Below are 21077 nucleotides of genomic sequence, written 5' to 3'. Positions count from 1 at the left end.
CACAGTTGAGAGCTGCCTCCGTGCCACTGCTTCCCCACCAGACCTCGGCCAACTTGTGCTGTGCCTGTTCCCACACTCCCTGCACACAGCAGCACACCCAACCCTAGAGGCCACCCCCAGGGCCCAACCACATAGGCAAACAGATAGTTATTTGCGGGGTTTCTTCGCACACCAGAATCTCACTAGGTCCCTCTGGCACCTCAGTAACTAAATCCCTTTGGATAGGGTCCAAGGAGGATATTATATATCAAATTCAGCTTTGAAACAATGATCATTAGGACGAACCAAGGGTGTTTTGACATCGTGGATCTTTTATGGACAACTCTATCAACAGCATCGTATCTGATTACTGCCTTTGGTGGGTTTGTTCTGGAGAGGTCCTCTAAATAGAGCTGGAATAGGGAATTCCAGCAAGGGAGCCCATAATCTCTTCCTCCTGCCTTTCCTGTCAATCAGTTTCTCTTGGCGATCCAATTTTTAAATGTTTTCCTTCTATTTGTAGGACCCCTGAAAAATCTCTTGTCATTTCCATTTTGACTGGTTCATCTTATGTAACTAAAGCACTCATGTTAACAAACATTTAGTGATTCCTACATTCTGTAAGACATCGTGTTTGATGCTCTGGGTAAAACAAAAAATAAATAAGATGAGGTCCTCAGCCTGTCTTATAACACTGTGCTGACCTGTGGGAACAATCACATCAGCATCTGGAAGCGCCATCTGAGGCTCAAAGAGCTGCTCAAAGAGCTCAGATCAAGGTGGTGCATCTGAGTGGGCATGAGAAGGCGAGGTCCTGAACACCAGGTGGACTCTTACCCTGGAGGAAGGGAAAGGAGCCCTGCTGAGCAAGGTCCTGGGAGTGGCTGCCTCTAAAACTGCTGAATAGCTGGGCATGGTGGCTCACACCTGTAATCCCAGCACTTTTGGAGGCCAAGGAGGGAGGACTGCTTGAGCCCAGGAGTTTGACAACAGCCTGGGTGACCTAGAGAGACTCCATCTCTACAAATTAAAAAATTTAGCCAGGCATGGTGGTGCGTGCCTGTAGTCCTAGTTACTCGGGAGGCTGAGGGAGGAGGATCGCCTGAACCCAGCTGTTCAAGGCTGCAGTGAGCTGCGATCACACCACTGCACCCCAGCCTTGGTGACACAGGAAGACCCTGTCTCTAAAAAAGAAAAAGAACGGAAATGTCTGATGAGTGGGTTGGTCAAAGGCAGTGAAGTTGTGAAGAACCAGCTAGAGCCAGGTACAAATTGTCCTAAGCCCCCGACTCAGCCACCATCCACTTGCAGTGCGGTTCTGCAGTACTTGGTGGTGCTTTCTGAATTTGACACTAAAGCTCCAACTTTTAAGGTCTAAGTATTGCAGGATTCTAAAATCATAAACAAATTAATATAATTTCTTAATTTCGGTAGAGACGATTTCCAAAAACCTCATTGATTACCTAAAAAAATTTTAATTCCCTTTATAGACCACGTTGATATGTAAGGAGTGTGTTCTGGCTAACAAATTCTAGCTATAAAATAGTGTTTTATGATTTTGTGCATAATGTATGGTGCCACAGACCTGATACGCTGAAAGCTGACAGCACCCAAAATGGGAGCCTGAAAGTCTAAGCTGAGTGAGAAGAAGGATCCACAGAAGCCCTGCCAGAGATCTCAACAGCTAACACCCACTGGCCATCCAAACAGATGTGCTAGTCGCGGGGTTCCAGAACCGGCTGCTGGCTCTTACCCACATGCGGGCGCCACACCTACAGATTGCTGCGTCTCCTTCTCCTTCCCCAGGGCAAAGTGCTACTGCCAGGGAGGGCTTCCCTGAGTACTAGACTCACAGGGGACACAGTAACAGGTCTGCAGAGGGCTCTGACACATGAAACAATGCAACATAAATACACAGGACAGCAAACCCACGGTTGCAGAAGGCTAGGGCCTCTGAGGTTTTCTGGATGTAACACACGTCATCCAGTCTGAAGAGGTTCACGGACTCGATGGGAAGAGGACCCCTCGCCTTCTACCTCTGGGCCTCCTGACCTGCCTGCACCTGCCCTGTGCTCAGTGCCCTGCCCTTTCTCTGGAAGAGAGTCTCTGTCCCGGTTTCTGGTCAACCCTACACTGCTGCCCATGAGAGGGCCCAACTGAGGCCACTGCCTGCACTCTGTCCCCACCAGCACTGTGTTCCCTCCACAGGCACCCGCGTCACACACCAATGTGCTGCCACACGGCCCCTCTCCCAAAACTCCCACCAGGCCACATGGTTCCCCACTGGGCACCACCTATTTCTCTTTCTTTGTTCTCTTCTACAACAACACTCCTCCTAAAAGCTCTCCATACTCGCCGTCAACTCCTCTTTCAGCCCTTCCAATCCCTTGGCCCTGCTGATGAGGAGGGCTGTGCACAGCCTCCATGCTACAGACTCAGGCCCGTCGAAGCTGCCTCAGCCCCCGGTCTCGCAGCAGCTGCTATGTCCCTCCATATGGCCTCCGACTCCTCTGACCCCCCAACTCCTGTTCTCTCCTGATGCCGTTTCCTCTTCAGAACACAAGCCTCCCCAAATCTCCCTAGGCGAGCTCCTGTCTGCATGCCAGTGGCTGCCAGCGCACAGCTCCCTGAGAGGCACACCCGCTGCCCGCCTCCCACGCCAGCTCTCCACTGCAGGGAGAGGACATGGCGGGGCCACAGCAGGCTGTTTCATCTCCTCCTTCTCCCCGTGCCTCCAGGATTCTCTGCGTCAATCCACGGCATGTCCACTCACCCAGCTGCATAGACCACAGACCTAGGAATCATCTCCAACTCATCCCTCTCACACCTCAGAACCAACGTGGCAGCAAATCTGCCAGCTCTGCCTTGGAAGCAGTCCCACCACCAACCCCGCCCCATCCTGTCTTCTCCTACTTGGATCACCCAGAATCCTTGCTGGCCCTGCTGAGCTGCCACACCTGCCCCCTCCAGTATATTCCGAGCAGCAGTCAGAGTGACCTCCCTGGCTTGGCCACAGCCCTCTGTGACTGGCCACAGCACTGGACTGCAAGAGCCCCATGGGCAGGGCCCACAAAGCCGATGGGAGGGGGCTCCCCGCACCGTGCTCCACACAGCCAGCCTGGCTGCTCAGATCCTCGGTGCGCAGGGCCCTCTGCCTCCAGAGCCTCTCTCTAAGGTCTTCTCGCACTAGTTGCCTCTTTGCTTCAGGAATCAGCCCAGGCTACCTCCTCAGAGGAGCCTTCCCTGTCATCCTATTAAAGAGACACCTGTGTCTCCTGCTCCTCCCTCTCTGGCTCTGCACCCTCTGACATGTTTATCTGTTCACTACTCTGCACACAGCTCCCTGAGATTAGAGATCTGTTCTGCCTTGTTCACAGATATCCCCTGATGAGGAGTACTGGAGCAGGGCAGAGGCTTGGTGCAAAGCTCCAGCGCTGAATGAACCGACATTTCCTGCGTGGATTCATCCAATGTCAGGGTGTCAGTGTCACCTGCATCTGGTGACCTCATTTTCCCCTCTGGTCAAGACTTCTTCCCTGGGCTCCAGACCGGTCCACAGAACTCTCTTCTGCGACTCCCACGCGGCCACCTGACAGGCCTGTCAAACCCCTTATGTCCACAGCAGAGGTCCTGATGTCCTGACCTCCGGCCCAGCCTTCCCCAGTCTCCAGTCTCCATCTCAGTCAATGGTTTCCCTGGACTCCCAAGGCAGCCTCCCTGCGGCTCCCCTGGACTCCTGCAGCAGCCTCCCCGTAGCTCCCCTGGACTCCCGTGCCAGCCTCCCCACAGCTCCCCTGGACTCCCGTGGCAGCCTCCCCACGGCTCCCCTGGACTCCCATGCCAGGCTCCCCTGGACTCCCGTGCCAGCCTTCTCGCAGCTCCCCTGGACTCCCATGGCAGCCTCCCCACGGCTCCCCTGGACTCCCGTGTCAGCCTCCCCACGGCTCCCCTGGACTCCAGCCATAGCCACTGCCCTAGTCACTTCTGGCTTCTTGAACATCTAAGCTCTTGCCCAATTGAGGTCTTGGCATATGCTGTTCCCTGAGCCTGGAATGCTCTTTCAGCAGCTCTTCCCAGGCTTCAGCTCAAAGATCACTGCCCTTGTAGAGGCTTTCCTGACCATCCTATCCAAATGCAACTTCCTGCCCCATGCCTAGCACTCCCTAATGCTTCACCCAGCCCGCTCCTTTACAGCACTGACAGCCTCTACTCTCCTCCTGCTGACCGACAGTCTCTCTCATTGTGTTTGAGGGCAGAGGCCTTGTCTCCTTGGATGCCTCCATACTTGCTGTCACGCCTCCACGTGTACATGCCTAGCTCCGCTCACTAAACAGTTGTGAGGGAAGCACTGCTTCCAGGGATAGACGCACACAATAGTCTACAGCAGAAAGCAAGTCTTTAAGACACAGATGTTAAAAACATTTCCTCTTATTCTGTTAGCCCTCATTTCCCCAAGGCTCAATAAAATCTCTCTCCTTCTGAGAAGGGGACACATTGATTTGTTTCTGCATCCTAAAACGTTCCTGGTGCAGAGCACGCTTTCAATCAATGTTCCCTAAAGACTTGACTGCACAGACGCACTAGGAGAGGTTTACAGAAACTGCCTGGGTCTCCACACAAGAGGTTAAAGGGCCAGGTTTGTTTTTTGTTTTTTTGTTTTTGATTTTTTTGAGATGGAGTCTCGCTCTGTCACCCAGGCTGGAGTGCGGTGGTGCAGTCTCAGCTCACTGCAACCTTTGTCTCCCCGGTTCAAGCGATTCTCCTGCCTCAGCCTCCTGAGTAGCTGGGATTACAGGCGCCTGCTACCCTGCCTGGCAAACTTTTGTGTTTTTAGTAGAGAGGAGGTTTCACCATGTTGGCCAGGCTGTTCTTGAACTCCTGACCTCAAGTGACCCGCCCACCTTGGCCTCCCAAAGTGTTGGGATTACAGGCGTGAGCCACTGCGTCCGGCCAAGGGCCAGGTTTTAAGAGAGATTGTTGGGAATAGCACCCACATGTAAAGTAATTGGTTTTCAATGCCTCTCTTTACACTCTGCCTTCCTTCCAAGACAGTGCAGTAAAACATTGACAGACGAACCAGGATAAAATGCCAGAGGAGTAGGATACTGGCAGAGAGAGCAGCAGAACTAAGATCTGCAGGGCCATAAATTCCACTGAGTTCTCCAGGGACCGAAAGGGAGACTGCAGATATAAAAAGGCCAGATTGTTGATGGGATTAAGAAAGTGTTCAGCAGGCCGCGTGCTGTGGCTCACGTCTGTAATCCCAGCACTTTGGGAGGCCAAGGCAGGCGGATCACCTGAGGTTGGGAGTTTGAGACCAGCCTGACCAACATGGTGAAACCCTGTCTCTACTAAAAATACAAAATTAGCCGGGTGTGATGGCACATGCCTGTAATCTCAGCTACTCAGGAGAATCGCTTGAACCCAGGAGGCAGATGTTGCAGTGAGCCGAGATCACGCCACTGCACTCCAGCCTGGGCAAGAAGAGCAAAACTCTGTCTCAAACAAAAAAGAAAAAGAAAAAAGAAGGTGTTCAGCATCGAAAATAGAAGTCAAAGGGGAGGTTTGAGCGTGTCTTTTAACAGCTGGAGGGCTGCCATGCAGAAAAGAGAATAAACTTGTGTGTTGCCGCAAAGCCCAGAACACAGAATAACGGACGGTGACTACGACCACAGGGGCTGGCTCCGCCCATCTGCCTCACCCGACTCTCCAGAACGGCCTGTCACCAACGGCACCACCAGCCGCAGGGCTTCATCAACGCCTGCCAATCTCACCATGTTTCCCAGTCCCTGCTGTCACTCTCCACAGGGCCAGCCTCAAGCCCTCCCCACATGCCGTGACCATCAGCTGCCCTGCCCCTGATTCTATGCAGGCAAACAGTGCCCTTTCCTGGGAGACACAAGACAGGAACTCTTCCAGCTCCCATCGGCCAATCGACAATCCATGACTGTAGACTCATCAACGCATGATCTGTACTAATGCCGCCCTCTGCTCCCCACCCCCACGTTGGCCCCAGTCTACCTCCTCCTTGGCATAGGAGGGGTCAGCTCCACTGCTCTACCTACCCCTCCTCACCCCATCCCCACGCAAACTCGCTGCAGAGTCCTACAAGAGTGCTTTACAGGCTAGGGTGGGATGATGAATTACAGGTTCCCCAGGTGTTCCAGTTGCCTTTTCCCACACGGCTGGTATGGCTGGTGGACTTCTCGCTGCCCTTCCTCCACATCACTGGTCAAAGGAGGAATGATCTCTCAACCTGGAACCCATGCCTTCAGGATGTCTTCCCTGACCCTTCACCTGGACAAAAGTGTGTCTAAACTCACACAGCATCCTGTGTATTTTGGTCCATAGCAGCTGACACAATGGTCAACAAGTGTTCTATCTGTGTTTCCATTTCCACAACGGAGGGCTCAGATCTGCTGTGTTTACCATGTCACTGCTGAGCCTGCCACAGTGCACAGGGGTGCATGGTAAACATGTGCTGAATAACGAGTGAGCCCCACAACCCTGACCCCTCACCAGGGCTGTGTGGAGGAGGTGGCTCCACAAGGAACAGATAGACCAGGCCACCCCTGAGGCTTCTCCGCGCTGACCGTGGCACCCTGAGAGGCAGAGTGGCTGTGCGTGCAGGCTCCTACAGCTCTGCGACAAGAAGAACCCACTCTTCTTGTCTGCCTCTGGGAGGAGAAATCCTAGGCAGGCACAGGGCCCCACCAGGAACCCCAGGCTTTGAGGCGCTGTGGGTTTGCAAACAGGAGGTCTCCGGCAAACAGGAGACCTAAGAAACCCTAAAGCACCTTCTACAACAAGGCCCAGCATTTAGGCCAAACTGGCAAACTTGTGAAACTTACCTTTTCCTTGGTTGTGTTCCAATTTGCCTTACAGACTTTTCTTCAGTGTAAAAGAGCAGACTTCTTTGCAGAGTAGAGACCAGCAGCACCTTCTGGCTATAATCCAGCTGCACAATGGAAGACGGCTCCTCCAACACCAGCTGGGAGTTACAGAGCCCCTGGCAGAGAAAGTCTGGTTACACCTCACATCAGCGCCAGGCTAAAGAATGGACCTCCCTTAGGACAAGTCAGTGTCCTTCCCGCTAGCTGTGCTTAGGTCAGCTTGCACCTTACTTAACGCATGCTTTCACTCTCTGCAGATTCACTCTCAACCCACCATAGCGAGATTATCTGACGGATGGGAAAAGAGTCCATACTAACGTCTCCCTCATGCTGCATCCAGTTTGACAGGAAACATTTTAAAATCTGCATAATTTTTAAAAACATGTCCTCAGTAGATACATTCTTTACTGTGCACCATAGCAGGCTCAGGGATGATGCAGTAAACATGTAGAGAGTTCAAAGAAGAATCCATAAAGATCTAAACAGAAATCTGTTGCACTGTGTGTATTGCTTATTCTATTATAAAACAATGGAATGGAACCTTCTATAAAATTATTGCGACAATAATCAGCTCTGTAAGTTCATATTATAGTCTCCCCTCGCAAAGGGTTCAAAGCAGCTTTGAGGACATTATATCCTCGCCAACTGAAAGGGTAATAGAAAACAGAAGGTTAGAAGAAATTAAATGATATTAAATATATAAAATGCTATTAACATAAAATGATATTTTACAAGACCAGCCTGGGCAACATTGTGTGATCGTGTCTCTACAAAACAATTTTTTTTTATTAGCCAGGCATGTTGGCACGTGCCTGTGGTCCCTGCTACTTGGGAGGCTGAGACAGAAGGATCATTTGAGCCCAGGAGTTCAGGTTACAGTGAGTTGTGATCACACCACTGCACTCTAGCCCAGGTAGCAGAGTGAGACTCTGTCTTTAAAAAAGAAAAAAAAAACATATTTTATATATAAACACAAAATAAAATTCTAGAAGGCATATGACTGCTAACACAAAGCATATTTCATTGTATAAAAAATCTGATTCTATAAGTTACTCTTACAGAAAAGTGTCATCAGGCTGGGTGCAGTGGCTCACACTTGTAATCCCTATATTTTGGTAGGCCAAGGTGGGTAGATCGTTTGAGGTCAGGAGATCGAGACCAGCCTGGCCAACATGGTGAAACCTCGTCTCTACTAAAAATACAAAATTTAGCTGGGCGAGGTGGCGCATGCCTGTAATCCCAGCTACTTGGGAGGCTGCGGCAGGAGAATCACTTGAACCCAGAGGCAAGGGTTGCAGTGAGCCAAGATCACACCACTGCACTCCAGCCTGGGCAACACAGTGAGACTCTGTCTCAAAAAAAAAAATATATATATATAATATATATATATGATATCTATGTATATTTCATATATATGAAATCCAATATATATATGAAAAGTTTCATCAATTATTTCAGAAATACTGCTGTAACATCACTGACATTTTGTGAGGGAAGCAGGGGGCAGTGATCAGATTTGTTGGTAAAACTTACAGTAAATTTCGTCCTTTTTTGGGTATACAATTCTATGAATTTTGACAAATTTATAGTCATGTAACCAACACCAAAATCAAGATAAAGAAATTTCCATTACATGAAAATGTTGCAAACCTTTTTTTGAGACAGGTTCTGGCTCTTGGCCTAGGCTGGAGTGTAGTGGTGCAATCTCAGCTCACTGCAATCTCCACCTCCAAGGCTCAACTGATCCTCCAACCTCAGCCTCCAGAGTAGCGGGGATTACAGGTGTGCATCACCATACCTGGCTAATTTTTATATGTTTTTTGGTAGAAATGGGGTTTTGCCATGTTGCCCAGACTGGTCTCAAACTCCTGGGCTCAAGTGATCATCCTGCCTTGGCCTCCCAAAGTGCTGGGATTATGGGTGTGAGCCACCACACCTGGCCAGAGGATAGGTACTTTTGTATTCTCCCTTCTGCTGCACACTGAAATACACTCAGTGGTTCTCTCAAGGAAAGCACTTGTGCAACTGTTGCAGCTATGAGCTGAGCTAGCTGCTTTTTTCACAAAACACTATTTTTATTTGAAATGCTGTAATCATTCAAATTTGGGTATTTAGCAGACATTTTCTCAAAAAAAAAAAAAAGCCTGCCACTTCAAGGAAAACAAGTAATGATATTTGTTGCTCTCACACAAAGATTAGCAATCTGACAACCTGTATCTGTCCCTGTGAACTTGACATGATTCCTTATAGCTAGACTTTCCCGATTACAACGATGTTGATGTTAATGAAGGTATTTTTTTGATATTGTATTAGAAAATTTATCAGCTGGCACAGTGGCTCAAACCTGTAATCCAAGAACTTTGGAAGACTGTGGTGAGCAGATTGCTTGAGCCCAGATGTTCAAGACCAGCCTGTGCAACATGGCAAAGCCCTGTCTCTATAAAAATACAAAAAATCAGCTGGGCATGGTGGCGTGCACCTGTAGTCCCAGCTACTCAGGAGGCCAAGGTGGGGGAATCACCTGAACCTGGGAAGTCAAAGCTGCAGTGAGCCGTGATTGCACCACTGTGCACCAGCCTGGGTGAGAGGATTAAGACCATGTCTCAAAAAAAAAAAAAAAAAGTGTCAACATTTGGAAGATCTGCATCACTCTGTGAATAGTATTTTCTAAGTGACCAATACATAATGTTACAAAATCCAACATGGGTAAAGTAGATTTTAATGTAACAGAGTAGGAAAAACTCATCCATGTGGTTTCAGATTCCACATTTTTACTAACCTTTAAAGAAACTACCATTTGTCATTTGTCACCGTAACCTTTAAAGCAACTACCGTTTGCTTTATGAGGTAGTCATATGAGGATATTATTAAAGAATGTCCACAATTATCTGAAAAGGCTATCAAAATACTCCTCCCATTTCCAACTACATGTCTGTGTAAGGCCAGTTTTTCTTTATACACTTCAATCAAAACTATGTATGGCAACAGATTGAATGCAGAATCCAGCCATCTTCTATTAAGCCAGATAATAAAGAAATTTGTAAAAATATAAATCAATGCCACTCACTCTTCTCACCTGTTTTGAAAATAGAGCTATAGAGATATTTTCTCAAAATATGTCACTTATGTTCAGATGTTATGGATTTATTATTTCAAAGTAAAATATTTTTAAATTTCAGCCGGGTGCAGTGGCTCACGCCTGTAATCCCAGCACTTTGGGAGGCTGAGGTGGGAGGATCACAGCGTCAGGAGATTGAAACCATCCTGGCTAAAACGGTGAAACACTGTCTCTACAAAAAATACAAAAAAGTAGTCGGACGTGGTGGTGGGTGCCTGTAGTCCCAGCTACTTGGGAGGCTGAGGCATGAGAATCCCTTGAACCCAGGAGGCAGAGGTTGCAGTGAGCCGAGATCGCGCCACTGCACTCCAGCCTGGGCAACAGAGCGAGACTCCATCTCAAAAAAATATGTATATTTTTAAATTTCTCAGTTGTAACTTCTAACATGGTGTACTCGGTAGAGATAACCCATATGAACAAAAATGCTTTGGGGTCCTCTTTCTAAGAGTGTAAAGGGATCCTGTGACTACAAAGCTTGAGAACTACTACTAGAGAATATTTGTACTAGGTCAGTCTTGGATCAGAGGGACTGAAAGTCATGTAGCTAATAATTGCTGAATTCTTGGCCGGGCGTGGTGGCTCACTCCTGTAATCCCAGCACTTTGGAAGGCCGAGGCAGGCAGATCACCTGAGGTCAGGAGTTCAAGACCAGCCTGACCAACATGGTGAAATTCCGTCTCTACAAAAATACAAAAATTAGTCGGGCATGATGGCAGGTCCCTGTAATCCCAGCTACTTGCGAGGCTGAGGTGGCAGAATCGCTTGAACCCGGGAGGTGGAGGTTGTAACAAGCCGAGATTGGGCCACTGCACTCCAGCCTGGGCGACAAGAGCGAGACTGTCTCAAAAAAAAAAAAAATTGCTGAATTCCTATAGTGCTCTAGGAATGAAGGCTACAAATAAGAAAAAGAAAGGACTGTGACACCAAGGAGTTCAGCTTGGTTGCAGACACATGACAAAACAAATAAAACCCAGCAGATCATCAAGCCACACGTGCAGTGGAAAAGGCACAGGCGTCGAAGCAGAAGCACGGTTTGAAAGCAGGCTCTGTGAGGTGCAAGCCTGCACCCCTGGACTAGTTCCTGGATCTCTTGGCACTCCAGTTTCTTCATCTTCACCATACTGCCACCTAACCTCCTCTGCCACTTCCTGTCACATGAGGTCATCTCACACAGGCCAGGTGGCTGGCAGAGTCCTCCATGCATTGAAATCACTGACTTGTCCACAGTTAGGATTCAGAAGTGCTTGGCATCACTCCTACTAACCTTTCAAGGAAGTAGGAACGATAATAGCTTCTTTTCCAAGTAGAAGTAATACACAACAGTGGAATGAAAAAAGTGAATGTTCCAGTAGGCCAACTCCTTAGTCATAGAAGTGGAAGCTTATAAAACATAAGTCTATTAAAAGTAAATGTTACAAATAACAATTGAGATTATAAAGGGATGATGATCAAGAATACAAGCTGACTAAAAATACAATTATAAATATAGTTTTTCCAAATGTAAGAAGGTAAGAGCCAACAGTATTTCTGAAAATAATTTTACCTGGTCTAGATCCAGAGAAGAATAAACAATTTTGCCTTTGTCATCTCCAGAGAACAATTTCATTCCATTGGGGCTCCAAGCCAGAGCTGTAATGCTATTTTTGTGAATACCAGTGACATCAAATCTCCGAAGCTATGAACAAGGGATAAAAATATACACAAGAAAAAAAAAGGATAAATGCTGTGAGCTGGGGCTACATGGAAAAGGTATACAATCGCTCCTAGTTAGGGAAGAGCTGGTTTTCCCAATCTGGTTTTCCAAGCAGAACCCTGCACAAAGTTCCATCTGTCTAGTCACCTTCAAAACCCACAGAGAGCATACCTTGAGAATATTAAGCAAAAATGAAATGACCCACATGTACTTTATGCCAAGTGTCCAACCCAGCACAAAAATGTTCTCCAATTATAAACAGCACAGTGTTAAGCTTCTCTGAGCATTTTTTTTTTTTTTTTTTGAGACAGAGTCTCGCTCCGTCAGGCTGGAGTGCAGTAGCGTGGTACAATCTCAGCTCACTGCGACCTCTGCCTCCCGGGTTCAAGTGATTCTCCTGCCTCAGCCTCCTGAGTAGCTGGGACTACAGGCACGCACCACCACGCCCAGCTAATTTTTGTATTTTTTTTCTTCTTTTAGATGGAGTCTCCCTCTGTCGCCCAGGCTGGAGTACAGTGGCGTGATCTCCGCTCACTGCAAGCTCCGTCTCCCGGGTTCACGCCGTTCTCCTGCCTCAGCCTCCCTAGTAGCTGGGACTACAGGCACCCGCCACCACACCCGGCTAATTTTTTGTATTTTTTAGTAGAGACAGAGTTTCACCGTGTTAGTCAGGATCACCTGACCTCGTGATCTGCCTGCCTCGGCCTCCCAAAGTGCTGGGATTACAGGCATGAGCCACTGCGCCCGGCCAAATTTTGTATTTTTAGTAGAGATGGGGTTTCACCATGTTGGCCAGGATGGTCTTGATCTCTTGACCTCGTGATCAGCCCGCCTTGGCCTTCCAAAGTACTGGGATTACAGCCATGTGCCCGGCTTTCTCTGAGCATAAACTTTCTAAGCAGATGAGGATTTCTCATTTTAAAAATCCATGAGGAATTTGCCAAGAAGTTAACACGTGTTAAGATCATGAGTACTCACCTGTTTATTTCTCCCTGGCAATGAAGATACAAGTTGAAAAACTGCAACCCTGCCAGAGGCTGTGCCTGCTGCCACCAGGTCATCAAAGCAGCTCAGCAGCTTCACCACAGTGATAGATTCCGTCTTCCCCTGGGGAAACGTTGAAAACAAATGAATCTGTAACTATGCAGGCTTTGAAAATGTAAAACAAGGAGGACATTACTAAAGGAGTGAAAAACTTCATCAGGCTGCAGTCCATACATATTCTTGATTGAAAAGGTATACAAGTCAGAAATTACATCTGTTGAAAAAACAAAAACAAAAACAGGGCTGGGCATGGTGGATCACGCCTGTAATCCCAGCACTTTGGGAGGCCAAGGCAAGCAGATCACCTGAGGTCAGGAGTTCGAGACCAGCCTGGCCAACGTGGCGAAACCGCGTCTCTACTAAAAACACAAAAATTAGCTGGGCGTGGTGGCAGATGCCTGTAATCCCAGCTATTTGGGAGGCTGAGGCAGGAAGAATCACTTGAACCCAGGAGGCGGAGGTTGCAGTGAGCCGAGATCATGCCATTGCATCCAGCCTGGGCGACAGAGCAAGACTCTGTCTCAAAAAACAAGAAACAACAACAAAAAAAAACCCAAAAAACAAATATACCTAGGTAGGAGGGCAGTGGTGCAATCACAGTTCACTGCAGCCTCAACCTCCCAGGCTCAAGCGATCCTCGCACCTCAGCCTCCCAAGTAGCTGGGACTACAGACGTGTGCCCCATACCCAGGTAATTTAAAATTTTTTTTTGTAGAGACAAGGTCTCACTATATTGCCCAGGCTGGTCTCAATCTCCTGGGCACAAGGGATCTTCCTGCCTGGGCCTCCCAAAGTGCTGGGATTACAGATGTGAGCCACTGCACCCTGCCCTCATGCCCCAATTTTAATTTTTTTTTTGAGACGGAATCTCACTCTATCGCCAGGCTGGAGTGCAGTGGCGCCATCTCGGCTCACTGCAACCTCCACCTCCTGGGTTCAAGTGATTCTCCTGCCTCAGCCTACTGAGCAGCTGGGACCACAGGCGCCCACCACCACGCCCCGCTTTTTTTGTATTTTTAGTAGAGACGGGGTTTCACCGTGTTAGGCAGGATGGTCTCGATCTCCTGACCTCGTGATCTGCCCACCTTGGCCTCCCAAAGTGCTGGGATTACAGGTGTGGGCCACCATGCCCAGCCCTCATCCCCCAATTTTTTAATGTTAAAATACACATAACATAAAATTACCAGTATCCCTTTTTAAAGTATACATTTCAGTGGTATTCAATACATTCATAATGCTCTGCAATCATCACCATTATCCATCTCCACGACTATTTAATCTTGTAAAACTGAAACTCTATTAAACAATAATTCCCCATTCATCCCTCCCCCCAGCCCCTGGCAACTACCATTCTACTTTCCGTCTTTATGATTTTGACTACTCTTTTTTTTTTTAATCTCCTCAGATTCCTTTTACCGTGATTTTGAATACTCTAAATACCTCATACAAATGGAACCATACAGTATTTGCCTTTTTTCTGACTGGCTTATCTCCTTAACACAGTATCTTCAAGGTTCATCCGTGTTATAGCACATATCAGAACTCCTTCCTTTTTAAGGCTTACTCATATTCTCTTGTATGTACATACTACATTTTGTTTATCCATTCATCCGTTGATGGACGCACATGGGTTGCTTCCCCATTTTAACTACTGTGAATAAGGCTCCTATGAATATGAGTGTACAAACATCTCTTTGAGATACTGCTTTCAATTATTTTGGGTACATACTGTACTCAGGACTGAATTTTGGTATCATATGGTAATTCTATTTTTAATTTTTTGAGCAACCACCATACTGTTTTCTAGTACTGGCTGCATCATCTCATTCCTGTGAACAATGCACCAGGGTTCCGATTTCTCACATCCTTACCAACCCTTGTTATTTCCTTTTTTTTTTTTTTTTTTGACAGTAGCCACCCTAATGGGTGTGGGGTATAGTTTTGACATGCATGCCCTAATAATTAGTGATGGTCATTTTTCATGTGCTTATTGGCCATTTGTTTACCTTCTCTGGGGAAACATCTATTCAAGTCCTTTGCCCATTTTTGAATTGGGTTTTTTCATTGTTGAGTTTTTTGTCTGTTTGTTTCTTTTTGAGATGGAGCCTCGCTCTGTTGCCCAGGCTGGAGTGCAATGGTGCCACCTTGGCTCACTGCAACCTCCACCTCCCGGGTTCAAGTGATTCTCATGCCTCAGCCTCCAGAGTAGCTGGGACTACAGGCATGCATCACCACACCTGGCTAATTTTTTATATTTTTAGTAGAGACAGTGTCCCCATGTTGGCCCTGCTGGTCTCAAACTCCTGGCCTCAAGTGATCCGCCTGCCTGGGCCTCCCAAGTGCTGGGATTACAGGTGTGAGCCACCAGGCCCTGGCCATTTTGAGTTAATTTTTGAATGTAGTATTAGGTAAGGGTCCAACTTCATTCTTTTGCATGTGAATATCCAGTTTCCCCTATACCATTTGTTGAAAAGACTGTCCTTTCCCTGTGGAACAATCTTCACGTCCTTATCAAAAATCACTTGACTGGGCCAGGTACAGTGGCTCACACCTGTAATCCCAGCACTTTGGGAGGCTGATGCAGGCGAATCACTTGAGGTCAAGAGTTCAAGACCAGCCTGGCTAACACGAAATCCTGTCTCTACTAAAAATACACAAATTAGCCAGGTGTGGTGCCACACGCCTGTAGTCCCAGCTACTCGGGAGGCTGAGGCAGGAGCATCACTTGAACCTAGGAGGTGGAGGTTGCAGTGAGCCGAGATCACGCCATTGCACTGCAGCCTGGGCAACAGAGTGACAGTCTGTCTCAAAAAAAAAAAAAAAAAAAAATTTTCACTTGACTATATAAGAGGGTTTATTTCTGGGCTATTGATTTCATCAGTCTCTATGTCTATTTTTATGTATCATGCTGTTCTCTTCTTTTTCTTATTTCTTCATAACACAGCCAAGTCCAATACACTGTTTCAATGACTGCATTTTTGCAGTTAAGTTTTAAGTTCAGGAAGTATGAGATCTCCAGCTTTGTTCTTTTTCAGGTTTGTTGGGGCTTTTCAGGTTCTCCTGAGATCCCATATGAATTTTAGAATAAATTTTTATATTCTAAAACTCCCAAGCCAAAAAATGGCCTTGGGAGTTTGATAGAAATTGTATTGAATTAACTTATAAATTACTTTGGCTGGTATGGACAGCTTAACAAGATTAAGTCAGGCTAGTCGGGGTGACTCATGCCTGTAATCCCACAATTTTGGGAGGCCAAGGCAGGAGGATCACTTGAGCCCAGGAGTTCAAGACCAGCCTGAGCAACATAATGAGACCCCATCTCTACAAAAAATTAAAAAAAAAAAAAAAAGCCAGGCATAGTTGTGCATGCCTGTAGTCCTAGCTACTTGGGAGTCTGAGGTGGGAGGATCACTTGAGCCTAGGAGATTGAGGCTGCAGTGAGCTGTGATTGTGCCACTGCACTCCAGCCTAGGTGACAGAGCAAGACCCTGTCTCCAAAAAACAAACACACAATGTTAAGTCTTCCAATTTCTCAACATACAATGTGTTTCTATTTACCTATGTCTTTAATTTCTTTCAGCAATGTTTCATGTTTCATTGTATGAGTCTTTCACCTCCTTATTCTTTTTAATGCCATTTTAAGTGGAATTTTCCTCTTAATTTCTTTTTCATATTATTCATTGTTGGTGTTTAGAAATGCAACTGATTTTTGTGCATTGACTTTGTATGCTGCTACTATGCCAGTTTCATGTATTAGTTCAAACAATTTTTTGTGGAATCTTTAGGGTTTCTACATACAAGATCATGTCATCTGCAAACAGAGATACTTTTACTTCTTCCTTCCCAATTTTGATGCCTCTTAATTTCTTTTTCTTGGCTAATGACTCTGGCTAAAATTTCCAGCACTGTGTTGAACTGAAGTGACAAAAGCAGGCATTTTGCCTTGTTTCTAATCTTAGAGGAAAAGCTTTCCGTTTTTTACCATTAAGTATAATTGTTCACTGTTTTTCATATATGGCTTTTATTATGTTGGGGTAGTTTCTATTCCCAGTTTGTTGAGTGTTTTTACCATAAAAGGGTGTTGAATTTTGTCAAGTGCTTTTTATGGACCAGTGGAGTGACCACGTGATTTTGTCCCTCATTTTGTTAAAACAGCATATTAGGTAACTGACTTTCATATGTTGAACCATCCTTGCATTCCAGAAATATATCCCACTTTGGTTATGGTGTATAATCCTTTTAATATGCTGCTGAATTTACTTGCTAGTATTTTCTTGAAGATTTTTGCATCAATGTTCATGAGGGATACTGATGTGTATTTTTCTTGTGGTATCTTTTCTAGTTTTGATATCAGCATAATTCTGGCCTCATAGAGTGAATTCAGAAGTATTCCCTCCTCTTCAACTGTTTGGAAAAATTTGAGAAGAAATAGTGTTAGTTCTTCTTTAAATGCTTGGTTAAATTCACTGGTGAAGGCTTCGTGTCTAGGGCTTTTCTTTAAAAGGAGATATTTGATTATTGATTCTATCCTCTTACTACCTATAGATCTACTTGGGTATTCTATTTTTTCACGGTTTAGTCTCAGTAGGTTTTGTGTTTCTAGAGGTTTGTCCATTTCATCTAGGTTATCCAATTTGTTGGTATTCAACAGATCACCATCCTGTCATAATCCTTTTTGTTTCTGTTGAATCAATAGTAAGGGTCTACTTTGTTTCTGGTTTTAATCATTTGTGTCTTCTCTCATTTCTTCTTGATCCATCTGGCTAAAGGTTTGTCAATTCTGTTTATCTTTACAAAAATTCAACTTTTGGTTTCATTGACTTTCTCTATTGTTTTCTAGTCTGTATTTCCTTTACCTCTGTTCTAATCTTATTATTTCCTTCCTTCTGCTAGTTTTGAGTTTAGTTTTTCTTCCTTTTCTAGTTCCTTAAATGGTAAAGTTTAGGTTGTTGATTTGAGATTTTTCTTATTTTTTAATGTATATATTTAAAGCTATAAATTTCTCCTTTAGCACTGTTTTCACTGTCCCATAAATTTTGGTATGTGTTTTCATTGTCAATCATCTTTAAGTATTTTTAAATTTCTCTTGTCATTTCTTTATTTACCCTTTGGTTGACTAAGAGTATATGGTTAATCTGCACAAATTTGTGGATTCTCCAATTTTCCTTCTGTTACTGATTTCTAACTTTATCCTGTTGTGGTTGCAATAAGAACATACTTTGTATATCTTTTAAAATCTATTGACACTAATTTGTGGCTTAACATATGGCCTATCCTGGAACACATCCCATCTACATTTGAGAAAATGTATGCTATTGTTATTGGGTAGAGTGTTCTATAAATGTCTGTTAAATCTAGTTGGTTTATCATGTAAAGTTTCTTTATTTTTCTATCCATTATTGATAGTGGGATATTAAAGCTTCCAACTTTTATTGTAGAACTGTCTATTTCTTCCTGCAATTCTGTAACTCTTTTTGTCTGATAGTAGAATAGCCACCCCGATCCCTTTTCATTACTATTTGCATGGAATATCTTTTTCTATCCTTTCACCAGCAACATTTGGATCTAAAGTGAGTCTCTCTTTTTTTTTTTTTTTTTTTTTTTTGGAGACGGAGTCTCGCTCTTTTGCCCAGGCTGGAGTACAGTGGTGCGATCTCGGCTCACTGCAAGCTCCGCCTCCCGGGTTCACGCCATTCTCCTGCCTCAGCCTCCTGAGTACCTGGGACTACAGGCACCCACCACCAAGCATGGCTAATTTTTTTGTATTTTTTAATAGAGACAGGGTTCCACTTTTCAGTAGAGACAGGGTTCCACCATGTTAACCAGGATGGTCTCGATCTCCTGACCTTGTCATCCGCTGGCCTCGGCCTCCCAAACTGCTGGGATTACAGGCTTGAGCCACTGCACCTGGCCGTGAGTCTCTTATATATAGCATATAGTAGGATTGTTTTTTGTTTTTGTTTTTTTTTGAGATGGAGTTTTGCTCTTGTTGCCCAGGCTGGAGTGCAATGGTGCAATCTCAGCTCACTACAACCTCTGTCTCCCAGGTTCAAGCATTTCTCCTGCCTCAGCCTCCTGGGTAGCTGGGATTACAGGCATGCACCACTACACCCAGCTAATGTTTGTATTTTTAGTAGAGTTGGGGTTTCACCATGTTACCCAGGCTGGTCTCGAACTCCTGACCTCAGGTGATCCACCCACCTTGGCCTCCCAAAGTGCTGGGATTACAGGTGTGAGCCACTGCGTCCAGTCCAGATTGGTTTTAAAAACCATTTTGACAATCTTTGTCTTTTGATTGGAGAGTTTAATCCATTTACATTTAAGGTAATTAACCAATAAACAGGGACTTATTTCTATCATTTTGTTCCTTTTTTTTTTTTGAGACGAGTCTCACTCTGTTGCCCAGGCTGGAGTGCAATGGTGTGACCTTGGCTCACTGCAACCTCTGTCTCCTGGGTTCAACCAATTCCCTGCTTCAGCCTCCCGGGTGGCTGGGATTACAGGTCCCCGCCACCACGCCTGGCTAATTTTTCTGTTTTTTTTTAGTAGAGACGGGGTTACACCATCTTGGCCAGGCTAGTCTTGAACTCCTGACCTCGTGATCCACCCGCCTCGGCCTCCCAAAGTGCTGGGGTTATAGGCGTGAGCCACCGCGCCTGGCTTGTCATTTTGTTTTGTATATGCCTTAAGGTTTTTGTCCCTAGTTTCCTGCATTACTGTCTACTCCTGTGTTTAGTTGATTTTTGGGGGTACATTAAAATATTTAAATTCCTTTCTCATGTCCTTTTGTGTATATTCTACAGTGATTTTCTCTGTCATTACCATGAGGATTACATTTAACATCCTAAAGTTATAACACTAATTTAAATTTCTATCAGCTTAATTTCAGTAACACAGAAAAGCTCCACTCCATTACAGCTGGGTCCTCAACCTTTTTGCTTACTGATACCACAAAATTATACCTTTACAAACTGTGTGCCCCAAACCATAAAGTAAATAATTATTTTAAATGCTTTAGAAATTCTTTTACCAAAAAAATTATTTTAAATTATGTAGAAAACAAAATGTGGGCTGGGCACGGTGGCTCACGTCTATAATCCCAGCACTTTGGGAGGCCAAGGCGGGCAGATCAACTGAGGTCGGAGTTCAACACCAGCCCGGCCAACATGGAGAAACCCCGTCTCTACTAAAAATACAAAAATTAGCTGGGTGTGGTGGCACACACCTGTAATCCCAGCTACTTGGGAGGCTGAGGCACAAGAATCACTTGAACCCGGGAGGCAGATGTTGCAGTGAGCCCATATCGCACCACTGTACTCCGGCCTGGGTGACAGAGCAAGACACCATCTAAAAAAAAAAGAAAAAGAAAAAGAAAAGAAAAGAAAATGTGGATTTACAAACCAACATTACAATACTACTAGCTTTTAGACTAATTTTAAAAAAGCATTTTAGTCTCTTAAATCATGTAGAACACAAAAATGCAATTATAAACCATTGTTACAGTAATATTAGCTTTTATAATTGCACATATCCTTCACTTTTGAGATCTTCATTTCTTTTTCTTTTTTTTTTTTCTTCATTTCTTTTTTTGAGACGGAGTCTTGCTCTGTTACCAGGCTGGAGCGCAGTGGCCAGATCTCAGTTCACTACAACCTCCACCTCCCGGGTTCAAGCGATTCTCCTGCCTCAGCCTCCTTGAGTAGCTGGGACTACAGGCACAAGCCACCACACTTAGGTAATTGTTGTATTTTTAGTAGAGATGGGGTTTCACCATGTTGGCCAAGATGGTCTCCATCTCTTGACCTCATGATTCACCCACCTTGGCCTCCCAAAGTGATGGGATTACAGGCGTGAGCCACCGCGCCCGGCCGAGATCTTCATTTCTTTATATGGCTTTGAGTAACTGTTTAATATCCTTTAATTTCCCCCTGCAGGACTCACTTGAGTATTTCTTGCGGGGCAGGTCTTGTGGCTAATGAACTCCCTCCATTTTTGTTCACCTGGGAATATCTTAATTTCTTTCTCATTTCTGAAGGACAGTTTTGCTGGGTATTAGATGGTTAGTTGACAGGTTTTCTTTCTTTTTAACACTCTGAATATATCAGCCCACTGTATTCTTGCCTCCAAACTTTGTTTTTTTGTTTTGTTTTGTTTTTTGAGACAGATTCTCACTCTGTCATCCAGGCTGGAGTGCAGTGTCCTGATCTCAGCTCACTGCAACCTCTGCCTCTCAGGTTCAAGCGATTCTTGTGCCTCAGGCACCCAGATGGCTGGGATTACAGGCACATACGCCACCATCCCTGGCTAATTTTTGTATTTTTAGAGACAGAGTTTCGCCATGTTGGCCAGG

At 45.5% G+C, this 21077-nt stretch overlaps 1 protein-coding gene across 5 annotated transcripts in view; it reads right to left on the bottom strand.

The window, feature by feature from the left end:
* TECPR2 (tectonin beta-propeller repeat containing 2) overlaps positions 1 to 21077 on the bottom strand; it is a 136566-nt gene that overhangs the window by 79937 nt on the left and 35552 nt on the right. For all 5 annotated transcript variants that reach the window (XR_008620989.3, XM_055098037.2, XM_034938193.3 and 2 more), the window contains exons 3-5: positions 12662 to 12790; positions 11534 to 11665; positions 6831 to 6988 (exon numbers count right to left, since the gene is read on the bottom strand). Coding sequence is in view for 4 of the 5 variants with exons in the window: in XM_055098037.2 (XP_054954012.1) it covers positions 6831 to 6988; positions 11534 to 11665; positions 12662 to 12790 (419 nt within the window). In the remaining variant the exon portion in view is untranslated. The remainder of the gene's footprint in view (positions 1 to 6830; positions 6989 to 11533; positions 11666 to 12661; positions 12791 to 21077) is intronic.

This window comes from Pan paniscus, chromosome 15 (genome assembly GCF_029289425.2).
Source record: "Pan paniscus chromosome 15, NHGRI_mPanPan1-v2.0_pri, whole genome shotgun sequence".
Lineage (NCBI taxonomy): Eukaryota > Metazoa > Chordata > Mammalia > Primates > Hominidae > Pan > Pan paniscus.
This window is presented reverse-complemented; position numbering and strand designations above follow the sequence as displayed.